This window comes from Vanessa atalanta, chromosome 3 (genome assembly GCF_905147765.1).
Source record: "Vanessa atalanta chromosome 3, ilVanAtal1.2, whole genome shotgun sequence".
NCBI classification, from domain to species: domain Eukaryota; kingdom Metazoa; phylum Arthropoda; class Insecta; order Lepidoptera; family Nymphalidae; genus Vanessa; species Vanessa atalanta.
Genome location: NC_061873.1, coordinates 9132487 through 9149608, shown reverse-complemented (window position 1 = coordinate 9149608; position 17122 = coordinate 9132487). Strand labels below are relative to the sequence as shown.

Genomic DNA, 17122 nt, shown 5'->3' with positions numbered 1-17122 from the left:
ACAAAATTGTGTCGCATTAGAGGTCTTTGCCCGGTAGTGGCATCGCTACAGAATGTATTCATTTTCTAATTAATGATTGAAATGATTCAGAGGTTGTATCGCGACTCTATTAAATTGAGATTTACTAATTTAAAATCTAAACTTCAACCAACTTAAATTAAGACTTAAGTATCTCTAGATATGTTTATTCGGAGTATTGGAACCCTCCACCCATTTATTACGATCATCTCTATCTATTGAAACTACATACTATAATCTTGAACAGATATATTTTAAGCTTTTGTTTAACCTATTAGTTTGTGTGGGTCAAATTTTGCAACTGAATTTAAAACTAGTTCCATCCAACGGATTAAGCTGAATTTTTTCAACACTTGTCTTTTTATTCGTTAATATACTATGTTGTAATAAAAGATTTTGTTCTAAAAAAGTTGCATTTTAATTAGTTTATTTCAAACGTCTAGCGCTGCTTTTTACACATGTATAATTAAGATAAATAAATACATATTATGAATATTGACGTAAACGTTACGAAATAAAATAGTAGTATTAAAATAATAAGAGCTGTCAAACAAAAGTATACTTTATTGAATTTTTATCGAGAGGGTGTCTGTTTACTTATTTTTAACTGGCCACAAAGTCCCAGTGTAATGGACCGGTTTGATCGGGTTTTTCTGAATCACCGACAACATTTTTGTTTATTTTCTATATCGTTATTCGCCATGATACATTTTGTATTTCGAATAAAACCATAATATTGTGCAATTGTCGAGAACGCATCACCACGTTCTCCATCAAATACGAATATTTAGTCGTAAATCTTGGTATTTACGTAATTTTTATAAATATCTATGATCCGCTGGTATTGCCAGATTACATAACTAATGTTGTGCATGATTACGATTGTCAAACTGAATATATTATTTAATATTCTAACATCACTCAATATCAAAAAGAATTATACAGTATCTTTTTGATCTGTATAGAATATCATTACAATGTGTTATCCGTTAATTTAATTATAGTCTAATGGAATATCTTATATTATAAAATAAATTAGAATTAATTTAGTGTTTAAAATTGTAATAATAATCATTTCAAGAGGGTATAAAATAGTGACGTTAAAATTGTTTTACAGGGCTGAACATAGAGGCGGGGTTTATGTCTCCGATGTCTCCGCCGGAGATGAAGCCAGACACGGCGATGCTGGACGGGATGCGGGACGATGCCACCTCCCCGCCCGCAATGAGAAATTATCCCCCGAACCATCCTCTCAGCGGTTCCAAGCACCTTTGTTCGATTTGCGGTGACAGAGCATCGGGAAAACATTATGGAGTTTACAGGTATACGATAAGTGTTCGACTCTAGTCGAGTTCTTTTCAGTTCCGGTTCATATCCAGACAATTATATTTACAAGCCACCTATAATCGTACTTAAATGTAAAATTATTACAAAGCTGCCGTTGGTTTTGGACGTGGATTGGGTGAAAACGAAAGAAAACAGTACACTATTTATATTGTCAATTGCATTTATATATATTATACGTTATAATAAGTCTCAAGACATACTGAAATATTTAATTAAAATCTATTATAATTATTGCTTTTCTTTTGTTTATTTTACTGGAAGGTAGATGTTATCGGAAGGTACAATAGAATTATTTGATGTAGTTTATGAAAAATGTTTTAAAATATGTAGCATATCGCTGAATTGTTTTTGATTTAATGTTTATTTCATGGAAATATATCGATATTATATATTTTAGAGAATTGATATGTTAATGGCGCGTCTCGGAAACTCAATTTTATTAAAGCTCTACATGCACCGTGGCTGTAATAGTATTACTTTTATAAGTATAAATATACACAGTCCTGTCTAGACTTCTAGACAGCAGTTATGTACGAAAATATAATGAAGGTATATATATTGCTGTAGACAGGTTGCTAGTAGGTACAGCGCTGTCGGTGGCTTGTGGATGAATAATTTTATCGTACAAAATTGAATAATTCTCGCGTGTTACAATTCTTCAAACAATTTAGTACAGCTGCGAACGCGTGGGAGGCGGCTTGTGTACACTGTATTATTCCACCTTTGTACAATCTCAACTTATGTATTATTGAAACAATTTACAATTCTATCGATCGTCGGCCGTCTGTAATGTCATGCAAGAGACATTTTATTTTCACCTTGAGAATACTTTAGGTTGAAAATCATTCAGTCGAAGGCAGGTAAATGGTTTACGGGTAGCCGACATAAATTGATTTTGCAATACCCGTATTTCCATAATTTTGACTTCATATTCTTTTGTTGTGCACGTACTCGGTCACGTGTTACGTAAATTCAACGGTGAAATTTATATTTAATTATACTTTTATGAAGAAAAAACTAACTGTACAGGAAATTGACTCAGACGAAAAAAAGTACATTTACAAATAAATGCATGTAATTTATTTATAAGAATAGTTTTGCGAGTTGCATTCATTATAAAGAAACCATGTTATAGTCTATCGATCTGCAAATGTAATTTAGTACTTCGTGCGTCCCGCTCACAGCGCCGAGACCTGGACATAGGTAGAGCCGGCCTTATATGTAACATTTTTTAAGTGTTCCTTAAATATCTGGACCGAAACTGGTTTCGGAACGGTTTTGTCTCTTCGTTTTGGATCCTCGATCAAAGGGTTTTCACTTTAAAAAGTTTTATTTTATTTGGGCGTATTATCGGACTCAGTTAATATAACGTAATTTCTTCTTAACGTGGTAACCCCAAAATCGAAATTATTGCAAAAAAAACATTGATTTTAGGGCACAGCTGTAGTGTTTCTTATAAGTGAAAGTGGTATTTTTCTCGGCTCCGACGTGCTTTCGAAATGTACACGCAACAAAATAATTACACATGTCGTCAGATAAAAATGCTCAAGTACAGGAACAATGGTCACTAGGTTGTACATATACATTATACATATTTAAAAAAACTCTTATATATGGTAACAATAGGTTTTCTTTTTATTATAAAACTTGACAAAGAAAAAACGTATCAAAATATAGGTTTATAATAGTTCTAAATATCTATACATATATACTTAGGTAATAATACGATAAATTAAAAAAAAACAATGTTTGAAAGTAATATTCGCAGAATGTGTACCTATGGCGATAGCCTTTGATATGTTTATCACTTTTGATAAAAGTATTTGATTACTTTGACTTTCACCGATGACTTCGAATATTTTTTTCAATATCACACCTATTATATATACATATATATACTCGTACACTACACAATAGCGCATGTGAGTGTATAGCTTATATAAAGAGTGATCGCTAAACAAAGCCGGATATGGATTAACGTTGACAGTGGACGCATGCCTTTAAGGTGATTCGTGTCATCCTCTGAGAATAATGACGTTATTAATGACTCGAGTAGAGGGAATTGCCTAAGTGCGCACTTTCTTGCTTGTTGCGACTCGCTCGCTCGTGATTACTCAGGATGGAGGACAAATATCAATCCCGTATTGCTTAACTCGACGATCAATTTCGTTTTGCTATCACAAGAAGGAAGTTTGAACAGATTCTCAAAAGGCGGCTCGTTTATTCGTTTGGTGCCTTAAATGTATAAAATGTCGATATATAAAGATCGATATTAGAATTTACTCGTTATGAAATAATATGTTTTTTGTAATAAGTTTATTTCAATGATTAAAAATGCTAATATCTGTGATAAAGCGCTAGATTATTTTAATAGATATAATTTTTCTAATTAGTGTTGTGTATACACACAGATTCATTCTTTTTACATTCGATGTATTTCTAATCAAGATATCTAAATTCTGATGTAATAATTAATGGTTTTATTCACCTGTTCCTCGAAATGAGGACATAAAATGTTTTTTGTTCGATATCATTAGTTTGTAAGTTGATTTATCTCATCAATATCATGATTTTTGACTCAGTGATGGCTCTGACACGTGGGTGTTCCATTTTATATATCTATATATATAGTAGTTAAAAAAGCAGCTTCTTTTTTCAAATATCTGTATATAATAATCGTTAACCAACTAAACGTGAAAAATTACTGTGAGAATCGCTACATTATTGATGTCCGAAGGTGCGAAAATTTTCACGCGCGGCAATTTTCTTTTTTAATATTCCTATTAAATATTATGATGGTCGACAGACTCTGATCTTAAAGAGGCAATAAATTTTAATCAAATCGATATAATAAAAATTAATAGGTTTGATATCGTTTAATTTTATAGGTAATCGAATACTTTGCTTGTCTTGTGAGTCTTCAAGAGATTTGATATTAGGTACGGATTGTATAAGATTTACATAGATATTTATTTACAGAACTGTTCAAATTAATAATAATTTATATGGCTTCTTACTGTTTGAAAGTCATCAGGCGTGTACGCACACACGCATAGGTATTCACTTGTCTGTCTGTAGTTGTCTTAATACGTCATCTTATATAAAAAACTTAGATTTTATTTAATCTACATTCTAAAGCGTTTTCATTATATATTTATATTGATTGTTTTATTTTTATTATATTTCCTAAGTTTTAGTTTTACATTAGAAGTGAGGTAGATCTAAAAATCCACTATACTAATTACTATTTTCGATATTTTTCACATTAAATGATTCATTAAAAAATATCAAAATAACTGGCGACCAAAACATAGAACCATAGTATTATTTTTAATAAATTTAAAAGTTTAAATTCCATTTTGGTTTAATCGACGGAACTATTGTTAAAACTTATTAAGAATTGTATAATTAGCTATGCTGAATGTTACTAGAACTGCAGTTTATTTGTGAGATCTTAATTCACGCACATTTTACATAATAATCCCTTTAATTTCAGTCCTCTGATGAAAACTTGATATTCAAAATGCCATATTTTTACGAATCCATCCAAGATAATCATGAATCATCGACTAATGATATATATGTAAAAAATATTTATTCGTCAATAATCTTACCGTGGTAGGAACAGCCTATAGATTATTTTGTTATGAAATTTTACACAAAAGTATCTGAAAAATTTCTTCTCGATCGATTGGCTTGAAATTATTTAAAATTGAACCATACTAACAGGTTTTAAAAACGATAATCCTAAATTCCAACTTCTGAATTAGCCAATGTTTCGTTTACAGTTGCGAAGGATGCAAAGGTTTCTTCAAACGTACCGTGCGGAAGGATCTTACATATGCCTGTCGCGAAGAGAGGAATTGTATCATAGACAAGCGTCAGAGGAATCGTTGCCAGTACTGTCGTTACCAGAAATGCCTCGCGTGTGGTATGAAGAGGGAGGCCGTTCAAGAAGAGAGGCAGCGAGCGGCCAGGGGAGCCGAGGACGCACATCCGAGCAGCTCAGTACAAGTAATTCATGTATTTATTGTTTCCTTTTTTATTATTATATTTTATATTAGAAATAAGGTTTTATTAAAACAGACGATTACGTATAATTTTTATAGATTAAAAATATATTTGTAATTTAGATAGAAATATGAAGAACGAATACATATTTTTAAATAAAATTCAGACAAATGATTGATCAATGACGCTTTTATACTGAATCGTAAGTTTGTCAAATCGAAGTTTTATTCTTTAATCAATCAATCGTCATTGAACCATAATAACATAAGTCCTGAAACAGACCTTATCCTTGTTATCTCAAAGTTATTACACTTAAATAGATTTTTAATGTACTTAGATACATTTACATTTTAATAATCGGAATAGACTTAGCTCAGTGGATATAATATGTCGATTTTAACAGAAGATTGCAGGTTGCAATTCAACTTAGTTGAAATGACTGAGTTTTCATGAAATTAAATAAAATTTAAATATATATTGCTAGGAAATCTGAATGCGTGGTATTCAACCATCGAGTCGTACTGGAACCGTATGGTGGATTAAGCTCCAAATGTTCCTCTTGGGTAGAGGGGGGCTGCTACATTTTTACATTGCTTTATAAAAGGTAGAGGTCATACTATCAGGCAAATAAATGTTAAATAGTCAATAAAAATGTCTCAGGTAATTAACTACAATGACTGCACTAAAAATAACGTGGGCAGTGACGCGCTCAGATTTCCTTGTTTATTGCTTGGCTATCAAAGTAATTCCCTCGTAACAAGAACCTTAATTGACGATGACGATGAGATGTATTTATTTGAAGTCTTAACTTTATACTTATTATAATATATAACCTCTGTGGTAACTTCAAGTTATTCATAAACGTACATAATTTAACGTTCCTGGCTGTTTTTAATAACTTTTTTTAATGTTTTCACAAGTTTTTAATAATGTATTTTGTACTAATCACGAGGTAATTAGTCAATGGATAGTATAGAAAAAACGCGGTAATAGATTTTTAATTGCCTGTTTGCTAATATGATTCGTTTATCCGTTCTTATTATGTACGTTAATGCATCTTTCGACATCGCGTCTAAGATTCGCTTCCAATTTAGCTCGACACGTTAGGAATGCGAGTTCAAATTCTGGTATAGAAATTCGTTAGATATTTAGTGTTATAGATGATTTTCTAAATGCAATCGTAATTTTTCATGTCAGAAGTTCATTCGAACAGCGAAATCGTCTATAGATAAACTTTATTATTAAACATTTAAATAGTTTGTTCTATTAATAAAGTGGGCGATGTTATGAATATTTTATATCAACTTACCTTCGTGGAAATCTACGAAATTATAACTAAATTCGCCATTTGTTAGACCAGCTGCCGTTTCCGGAACGGTTACAAAACAGTGTTGTTACTGAATTTATCAGATTTTTTTTACTAAATTTAGTGCGTAAATGTATCATCAGATGTTCAATCTATAGTCGTGTATTCATGGTAATTTTTTTTTATTTGTTTCTGTTACAGAAACCATGAACAATTAGCATATTGTTTTATCATAGTATTTCTCACGTTTATAAAATAATAGAACACACGCGCGATTTTTTAAAAACCCAAAATTCAAACCCCCGTTTTACCCCCTTAGGCGAATCGGATATCTTACCTCTATAAGGAACCTACCTGCCAAATTTCATGTTTGTAGATGTTATCGTTTCTGCAATTTCGTGATTAATCAGTAAGTAGTATTTCGCTTGTATATATATGTAGATTTCTGAGTCAATTTCGATTTAAACGATAGGCGTTGTTTATCGTTTGTTAATACAATATTTATGTTTTAATTTTACTCTCGTAAAAAATAATATTTATTCTTAATATACAGAAGTAGCTGCCCATGTTCGTAAAATTCATATAAAGTCCTCGAACTCCTTCTTGTATTGAACTACTTAATAATAATTAATTAATAAGTCAACCGAATTGATTTTGTAACTTGGAAGTTGATTAAAATTAAATTTCCCTGTTCTCGTGAATGCGGTCCAAACGAGGTGCTGTTCATTACGCAACAAAGTTTTTTTTAAACGATATTTTTTTAGATTTATATTATAGAAAAACATGTCAGGTTGAAAAGATCTTAATCTTCATAATTTCGACTCGGGTGCAGATTAAATCAGAACATTTTTAAGTGAATCGATTTATTCCTCATTAGCTATGGAATTGAGATAAATATTGTCATTAATATTTCACCTCTATTGACGTTTTTCTTATTTAAATGAAATGTAGGCTTTGCAGAGTATTAAGACACTTGTTCAATGTTAATACCTACTTCTACTTATATTTATTTCTTACTAGTTGTCGTTTTAAAAAGTAGCATGTACCACTTGGAGTTCAAGTTTGCCTCATATTTTAGCCAAATTTTATCAAATTCGTTTCAGCGATTTGGCCCTGAAAGAGCTTGTTACAATACTAAATTTTATTTATTTTTTTAATTAATTACTTAATACCAATACAAGACAGACAGTACCAAAGTTACTTTCGCATTTATAATAATTATGAATATGGACTAGTATAGATAAATTGCCGTGCGCTGCTTCGGACGCGTGTAATGGTTCAAATGTTAGGTATATTTTTCCGGGATGAAAAGTAATATATTCCTAGCTATAATAGTATTAATGTTGTATTGCTTAAAATCGCATCGAAAATAAGCCATTATTTCTCGTATAAAGTAAAGGATAAAAAATGGTTGTTGTGGGCTATCCCTAAGAGATAGACATATACCACCACGGACTTTTTTGAAGATCTTTTTAAGGTGTACAATACTGTTATTTTGAACTATTTCGTAGGTCCAGCGTTTGCAATGTAAACGCAAAAAATGTTTTTATTTACGTCACTTTAGAAATCTCTAAAATTATCAGTGTTTCTCTTCTATATTGTGCATGTATCATACATATAAAACTTCCTCTTGAATCAATCTATCTATTAAAAAAAACAGCATCAAAATTCTTTGTGTAATTTTAAAGATACTCGTAAATAGGGATAGATAGCGGTAAGCGACTTTGTTTTGTACTGTGTAATGATGACGTATTGAAGTGCTATACTAATTGTAGTTACACAGCTACAAGTTCATTTATTTAAAATGAACACACCGTCGTCGATTCTGAATGGATCAATAACGGACACAATTATAAAGCGTGTCGATACATATATGTGTGTTAATATTTCTATGACGGGTTATTGGAAGCTTAACGTGTGTGTGTTGATATTAACCGTCTATAATAGATGTAGGTAACTATTACAAAAATACTTTATAATTGTAATCCTACGCTGCGTAATACCAATCGATAATATTTCCTGCGTACGGTATCGAATGTCAGGGAAAACCTAAATACAACTTCTGTGTAATATTTAATTCAAATGTGCATTTATTATGTATTAATATAGATTTATCACCCGAATTATATTAGCAACATCTATAAAAGGCATACTAGTATCTAACAATAGAATTAATTACAAAATTGACTGATTGAAATTGATTACATTCATCAATTAATTTGTGTTTTGATATTAATCTATTTGATCTTTTCTTATTATGAACGTCTAAGTTTGTTTGCATGCTACCGCAAATGACAAAATGCCACATTAGTTATTTGGTATATTATCGATTTATATGGCCTTGATCTTTTGGGAGGGAAGCTTGTTCTGTTTTGTGAAAAGATCCTTGGGATAACAGCAAGTTTAATAAAGGTCATTCGAAGCTATAAATATGAAAATAATTGTGTAATTCGAGCAGTTAAATAATTTTAATTATTAGAATTTTTATAACATGCAATTTTAATCATTTATTATTGAAACGAAAACGAATGCAATTTTATGATTTATTTTAATGACCATAAAATAACATCAGCCGTTTATAATACTATGTATTATTTTCTTTCTGTTGAGACCTGTACTGATAATTGACATAATATGAGCGACATGGTTTTACCGTCTGATTTAAATAACGTGTTTAAAGAGATCTCATTGTGATCGTTATTAAAAGTAACGCTTTTCGAACTCAACTGACCGAAACCGTAGCTTCAAGATAAATAATTAAAACATTAACATTTGGCATAGGATTTGTACTGATTTTTTTTCTCAGTAAATGCTTTTTCTTTAACCCTCTTAGTAAAGAATCAAAACTCTTTAGTGGGTCGCGACCCACAGTTTGAAAAACACTGGTCTAGACTCTAGTCGCTAAAGGATAGAACTCATTAATATTGGTCAAAGATCGCTTTTAATTGTGATGTTTGGGTTTATAATTTATCTCATGCTTAATGATTCTTCGAATAGGTTTTTCGTTTAATATATTTTATTTTAACACGTGTCGAAAAATAGCTGATCTATGCCACGCTCAGTCCAAACAATAAATCTTTTCACTTAACAAGAAAGAAGATCTCTGCCCACCTGTGGGATTAAATACTTGTTACATTATATTATATTAGAAATAGTTATTACATTAAATTAATATAATAATGCTGAATTAAAACTAGTTTTTAACGGATTTAATCGCGTATATTAATTATTTTAACATCCCGACGTTTCGACCACTTTGCAGTGTTCGTGGTCACGGGCAGACAATTCAATGTGTAATAATCGCGAAAATCTAAGACAACATTATAATAATGCTGGTTTTACTATTTTTAACACAATTTACTTGGCTATAAATAAAACAAATGATATTTTCTTAAGTAGGTGTGGGAGACATAAACATTAAACACTATCATACTTAGGTATGACATTGTTAGTTCGTTAGTCACAAGGTTGTAGGTATAATTTATTCGTTGGCCTCGACCAAGGTCTACGTCCTTCAAAGTATAAAGGATAGATTACTTTGTACTAGTAAATATGTATTTAATATAAATATTCGTTGACGTAACTGGTATAGAAAATAATGTAGGGTTACTTATAAATAAAGACTCGTATCAAAAATAAACGTCATTTTTGATTTTACGATCTTATATGTTAATTATTTTCGGCTAATTTTCGCGAGACCAATAAATTGGTATTAGATAAATGTAGCCTTCATCTGGTTATTTTTATACGAATATTCGTGGCATTATAAGTTCATACTTGTTGTTGTGTCGTTTCCGCACTTAAATATTCTATCGTTGCCAAGTAATTAAACGCCTACTGTAGTTGTTTTCAGGAAACATTTAATTACCCACTTGTATGTCAGTACCGCAGTACGATTAAAGAATGATAAATTATTCAGTATTAAGAATTGTATGTTAATAAATGTATGTTATAAATGTATACGAAACATTATTATACATATTATATTAACGTTACGTGAAACTATTGTATGAATCGGATTTGTTCAATTTTTAAAAGTTCAGTGTGTACCTTTTCATTATCACTTTAATTATACCGATTTTTAAATCTGGTCTCTTTAAAAGGTATTTGTTTCGTTACTATTTATATATCTCCTTATTTAAATCTAGATAAACTACGAATCTTATGTTATACTTTGAACATAACAACTGGTTGATATTGAAGTACCACAGATGTCATATTAACTTTCATAATGCAGGAATCATCTTTTCTCTCATAATTGTGTTAATCATACTTAAGTGACAGGAGGTCAATTGTAAAAGTCAAGGGATTTTTATCTGAATCCTACAGTCGTTTCATGCGTTCCGCGAGGGGTTCACCTCACCTTGGACTCCAACTTTTTAAAATATTTCATCAAGCCCGACAAGTTCACGTCAATTGTTATTTGTTAAAGTCTTGAAATTTCTGAGACCCTCTATTCTTTGGATGATGACAAATTATTCCAAAACAATAAACATCATTAAGATAGGTCTTAACAAATCTTAGTATTGTTGTTATAGAAGGTATCAAAAGGATTTTATCCAGAAATAGTCCTCTAAAGGAAATTAATAATGTTTGAAACATTTAGGCTTGAGTAACTGTATCTATTATATCAACTCGATAGCTTCATGTAAATCTTTGTGTTTGCTAAATCGTGACTGAACAGCAATAAAATTCTTGGTCTCGTATTGCGTAAATGTAGAAACTTCAAAAAGTCTACTAAAATTTGTCTTGACAATACTTTACGTAGTATTATTGTAGCAATGTTTGGAATTCCCATTATGATGTCCATATTCAGCTAATCGAATGAATACTTACAGAAAATATTTATGTGGCATTTAACGTCTAGTTTATATGACTCAAAATGTCCGTTATTAGATTGATCGATTGAACTGTTTTAAAACGAATTTTCTCAAATGTATATGATACAGGTTAAAATTATTCTTGAATTTTGAATTGAATTAGTTCATAAAGTTGATTGTTGGCGCATTGGCGATGTAAGAAATGGGTAACATATCTTACAGTGACAATGTCTATGGACGAGGATGCCTATTGGCCAGGCTGCCTTCATATTTTAAATAAAAATAATATCACCTTCATTAAATTTTATATATACATTGTGATTATTGGTGGAACAGAGAAATAATGAGATTCTTGACGATTTTTCTCGGAAAAATCTACATTCCCAATGGTAGCTTTATGTTTAATATACTCTTGTGTAATTATACGACACCAAAATTTTTTCAGAAACTACTCGAATAGTATACATTTAAATGGATTCCTTTTTTTTGTACTATTTCTTTAGTTTTGTTTAGAGTGATACATACTATAATTTCGTGGAGCTTTTATAGGTAACACAATTGTAAATGTGTTTCTCCGATAATGCAATCATAGAATCTAGAAACGTATGTGCGTATTATATTATTGTAAAATACAAATAAAATCTCAATTATTATTATGAAATATTACAGGAGCTATCGATCGAACGACTTCTAGAGATGGAGTCCCTTGTGGCAGACCCGAGTGAGGAATTCCAGTTCCTTCGCGTTGGACCCGAAAGCAACGTCCCGCCGCGCTACCGTGCGCCGGTCTCCAGTCTTTGTCAAATAGGTAAGTCACTATTTCCTGAATTGATTCTCCTAAAGGGATCGCCGAATTAGCAATAAATATTTCCATTGGACGTTCTGACAATCTTAATAACAATAGCAACTAGCTTGTAAATCTCCCTTTGAGGAGAAGGTTTGGAGCATATTCCACCATCTGCTCCAATGCTGGTTGTTGGAATACACATGTGGCAGAATTTCGTTGAAATGAGTCACATGCAGGTTTTCCTTCACCGCCGAACACGAGACTCACTCACACTTATGTTATAAACACAAATTAAGCACACGCGATTTCAGTGGTGCCTGCCTGGGTTTGAACACGAAGTCATCGGTTAAGATGCACGCGTTTTAACCACTGGGCCATCTCGGCTCATCTCATCTAATCTCTCGGTAATAGATTTACATATCGTTACTGACTGACGATATAGTAAAGCTTTAAATGGATAATGTCTGTCTGTTTCATAAAAATCATAGAAAACCAACGTGTAAAAATAAACGATTCTTTAAAATAATAACGTCTTCGAAAGCTCTTTTAGTAATATAAAGACAGTTTAAATTCAATCCATTAGGATTCATAAGATACCTAGCCTTCCCCATCCCTCTAAGCTATCTATTGAAACTACAAAAAAATGATTTAGAGATAAAGAGAAAAAATATGAAAAAAATCAATTCAATTCGGAATAAGACTCTAATAAAATAATGGACTTAAAATAACCTTACGTAGCTAAAAAAGGGCCTAATTTATTTGCTGCGTTGCGGACAGAAAATATATCTGATTGTTCAAAACATTCAAACAATGTTGATATTCGACTTTTTTTGCATTCGTCTTTCGATATAAATAAAACAAGAAAGTCTTGATTAAAATTCAATAACAAAATACCAATATGAATATTTGATATTCATTTACATGAGTAAAATAATACGTAGGTATAAATAACAGGTTTTAAACGACTATTTATTTTGCACGCGCTCGACAACTATATAGCTATGTTTATATACATAAATTAAACACAATGTTTAGTAAAAACTTAATAGCCCGTGTGTATACCAGGAGTGGGCAAATCCTGGAGCTTACTCCGCCACGTTATTTCAACGCGGCTTGCTTGATTCTGTGCCAGCCAATCTGGTTAGGTACCACCTATCCAACATGTCTCATACATATACCTTAATACTCTATATATGTATTTATTACCTCTTTCTACCTCTACCTCTTTCTACATTAGTACGTAGTAGTCTCCTGTTAGCGTACCTTAGGGCTGCAATACTAGTACTATACTATACATTCCAGAATGAAAGTCAATATAGATTTTTAATAAAAGTTCTTATACATAAATTCAGCGTTTATATTTACACGGAGCATAATTGTTAATATGAATATAAAATATTAAATATCGTATTCATTTAAAAGATAATAGATTTTATCATTTTAATTACTTATCAGAAATATATATTTAATTTAAAATTATATAATTTATTCAATCTAAATAGTTCTAAATAATTTGTTTGAACGCTTTATCTAAAAATAAAGCATCATTTATAAAATCTTATGGAAACATTTTAGTGCAATTAATACTATATCGGGATACGTTTTTTGTCTATTAAAACGATAATTATTGATTAGATTTGGATAGAGAAACATTATCTAGTGATATAATTTACATTCTAGAAACTTCATATTCTCAACATCGTAAAAATGTTTTTATATGGTATATAATATATGTTCCGAGTATTGCTGAAAACCAGACATAACTTACACTGTAAGTCTGTACATAAGAAATTACTTAAGCATTCGTTTATGTATACGCCCCTTAGATAGTCCAGTGAATAACCATAAGAATTAGTATATTCTGCGCAAAAATTGTGCACAACAAACATACCATCCTTTTCTTTAAATCGGTTTAAAGTAAAAATATTTTAAATATTGAATCAGAGCATTGAGTTGTTACCATTATTGTTATTATTTTTTTTTTTTATTGAAAATTCCAGGTAACAAACAGATTGCTGCACTTGTTGTGTGGGCGCGCGACATCCCGCACTTCAGCCAGCTGGAGCTGGACGACCAGGTGCTGCTCATAAAGGGCTCCTGGAACGAGTTGCTGTTGTTCGCCATCGCCTGGCGCTCTATGGAGGTATTGTTGGGTTCTGGGTTATTATTCTATCGGAGTGTTTAAAGTATGAATATCGATAACACTTGCTGACATGGAAGTCGCTCAATTTTTGATTTTGTTGCTGAATTATACAATGTAATGTCATATAGGACCAAAACACATTTTAAATTCAATCATTGTGGCTTTACTCACATTTACGAATGTAGTAAAGATATCACATAGTGTATAATTTTTTTTATTTTTTTTTAAATTAACATGGTTATTTTTATTACTAACAGTATTTAAAACGGGATATTTACCATGTTTTTTATTTTTATTTGTTGGAGCTCGATATTTCGACATTATCTACAATGTCTTGTTCACGAGACAGTTCAGTCTCGTGAACATGGTAAATATCCCGTTTTAAATACTGATAGTAGTCTATAAATGTTTCCTAGGGCAGGGCAATCGTTTCAATACTAACATTCCTCATATAATTATAATCTTGTCCAATTAATAATTTTAAATCTCATGTAAAAATATTTTGTAAGTAAACGTAAAGCATATCTACTAATTCTAAGATTAAATAGATGATAAAAAACCTTGGAGTTTGAATTGTTTTGTCCCAGTCTGAAGGTTGAGTCAGTCAGTGTAACTTCTGGCACAACGGACATAACATCTGAGCTCCCAAGTTTGGTGGCGCATTTTTGTGATGTAAGGGTTAATATTTCTTACAGCGCCAAAGTCCAAGGGTCACCCTGACATGACCACTTACCTCAAGTAAATACAATTTCATTGTTAAATATAAAAGTTTATTACGTGATTATGTATGTATGGTATTATTTTGCAGTACTTGGAGGACGAGCGGGAGAACATGGACGGCACCCGGACCGCCGCGCCGCCACAGCTCATGTGCCTCATGCCGGGTAACTTATTATATGCTCATATTATTAATGCGAAAATGTGCTTGTTTGTTACGTTTTCGTTCAATTACACAACCGATCGTCATGAGATACATGTATTTGTAAATACACGCACATATACGTTGTAAGGTATACCGAAAAAGACCTCCTCCCCAACCGCTGCACGAGGAATTGGAACAAAAGTTATCGAAAAACTCAGAATATGCATGGCACATAACAAATGTATTTTGTACTTAATATACTTTGTCATAGGAATTTATACAATTTTTTTTAAAGTGAATGCTCAGAAATTATTTTCAGACGTGTTTAAAATAAGCCATTGCCCATTTTGATTCGGTACCGCAAGTCTATACCGTGTTATATTATTCTCTTAGCATTATGAGGAATTGAAATATTACTGATAATAGGAAGCAGTGACAGAAAAAATTAGATACTTTTACTATTTAATTTAAAATTAAAACCAAGTCTTAAAGTGCCAACAATTGGGTACGAATTTCTAAAAAACAGTCTGCAACACTTTATGGTGTCTTTAAACTTATTATCATCCCAAAACTAGTTTTTGCAATGATCACGATGACAAGAGAACTCACAACCAGTCTTGGTATCATCGTGTGTAAATATTTATGTTAAATAATAAGTATATGTCAATTTTCATATGTATGTACATATATTTACACACGATGATACTAACATAACCATATTTGTTGTATCTCTATTCCTAGTTAAAAGAATTATAATGTATTTGACTGCTCGACGTCCACAAATCCCTCAGGCATGACACTGCACCGCAACTCGGCGCTGCAGGCGGGCGTGGGGCAGATCTTCGACCGCGTGCTGTCCGAGCTGTCGCTGAAGATGCGCGCGCTGCGCATGGACCAGGCCGAGTACGTCGCGCTCAAGGCCATCGTGCTGCTCAACCCCGGTACGTACATATGCTGGCTTATAAAGCCACAGGGCCCGAGAGCCTGTAGAGCCCGTAAAAGTAGCAGTGCTGAGTGCCTCAGAGGGCACGTAAAGCAGTTGGTCCTGCGATTTGCAATGAACATTATCGTGGTGGTGGTCCCGACCCACCTGTTCCTGATGAAAGTAGTCATCTGGCAGTGGACCGGGAAAGAAAGTCTGTCAAATCTTAAAGGCTAAAAGCAAGCGAATGATGTTGTATACTCCAACAGTAGTGTATTAATATTATGAGAACACATCACAGGTTGATTTTATTAAGTATTATATTGATAATATTAATTTGAATTTCTTTATAGCAGTAAGCTTTTTTTTAAACTATTTTATAGTAAAACGTCTTAATTTTGCAGATGTAAAGGGACTAAAGAACCGGCAAGACGTCGACGTCCTCAGAGAGAAGGTATGTACGACTTAATTGAGACATAGATTATATTTAAAATACGAAACAAAAATTATATGAATAAAACTCGCCAGATGTTCTCCTGCCTGGACGAGTACTGCAGACGAGCGCACAGCTCGGAGGAGGGCCGCTTCGCGTCGCTGCTGCTGCGCCTGCCCGCCCTGCGCTCCATCTCCCTCAAGAGCTTCGAGCACTTGTTCTTCTTCCACCTCATCGCAGAGAACAACATCAGCAACTTCATACGAGAAGCGCTCCGCAACCACGCGCCGCCCATTGACACCAACTCTATCATGTAAGAGCATGACCTTGTAAACTGTTTCACGGGCCGCAGACCGAGAGCGTGCCGAGAGCGTTTCGGGTTTTGTCTCCGGCTGCGTTTGGCTCAGTTCCGTCCAGTGCCGCCAACGCTTGAATTTTTCCTCCTAATGTGATGAGTAAACCGTCTGAGCTGA

At 32.4% G+C, this 17122-nt stretch overlaps 1 protein-coding gene across 7 annotated transcripts in view; it reads left to right on the top strand.

Annotated features, from left to right (window-relative positions):
• Nucleotides 1-17122, top strand: part of LOC125077186 (protein ultraspiracle homolog) — a 39601-nt gene that overhangs the window by 19547 nt on the left and 2932 nt on the right. For 6 of the 7 annotated variants that reach the window (XM_047689036.1, XM_047689031.1, XM_047689033.1 and 3 more), the window contains 8 exons: nt 1136-1340; nt 5154-5388; nt 12172-12310; nt 14290-14432; nt 15241-15316; nt 16086-16235; nt 16621-16670; nt 16745-16962. In XM_047689036.1, coding sequence (XP_047544992.1) covers nt 1136-1340; nt 5154-5388; nt 12172-12310; nt 14290-14432; nt 15241-15316; nt 16086-16235; nt 16621-16670; nt 16745-16962 — 1216 coding nt within the window. The remainder of the gene's footprint in view (nt 1-1135; nt 1341-5153; nt 5389-12171; nt 12311-14289; nt 14433-15240; nt 15317-16085; nt 16236-16620; nt 16671-16744; nt 16963-17122) is intronic. The other variant, XM_047689034.1, reaches the window with a different exon arrangement.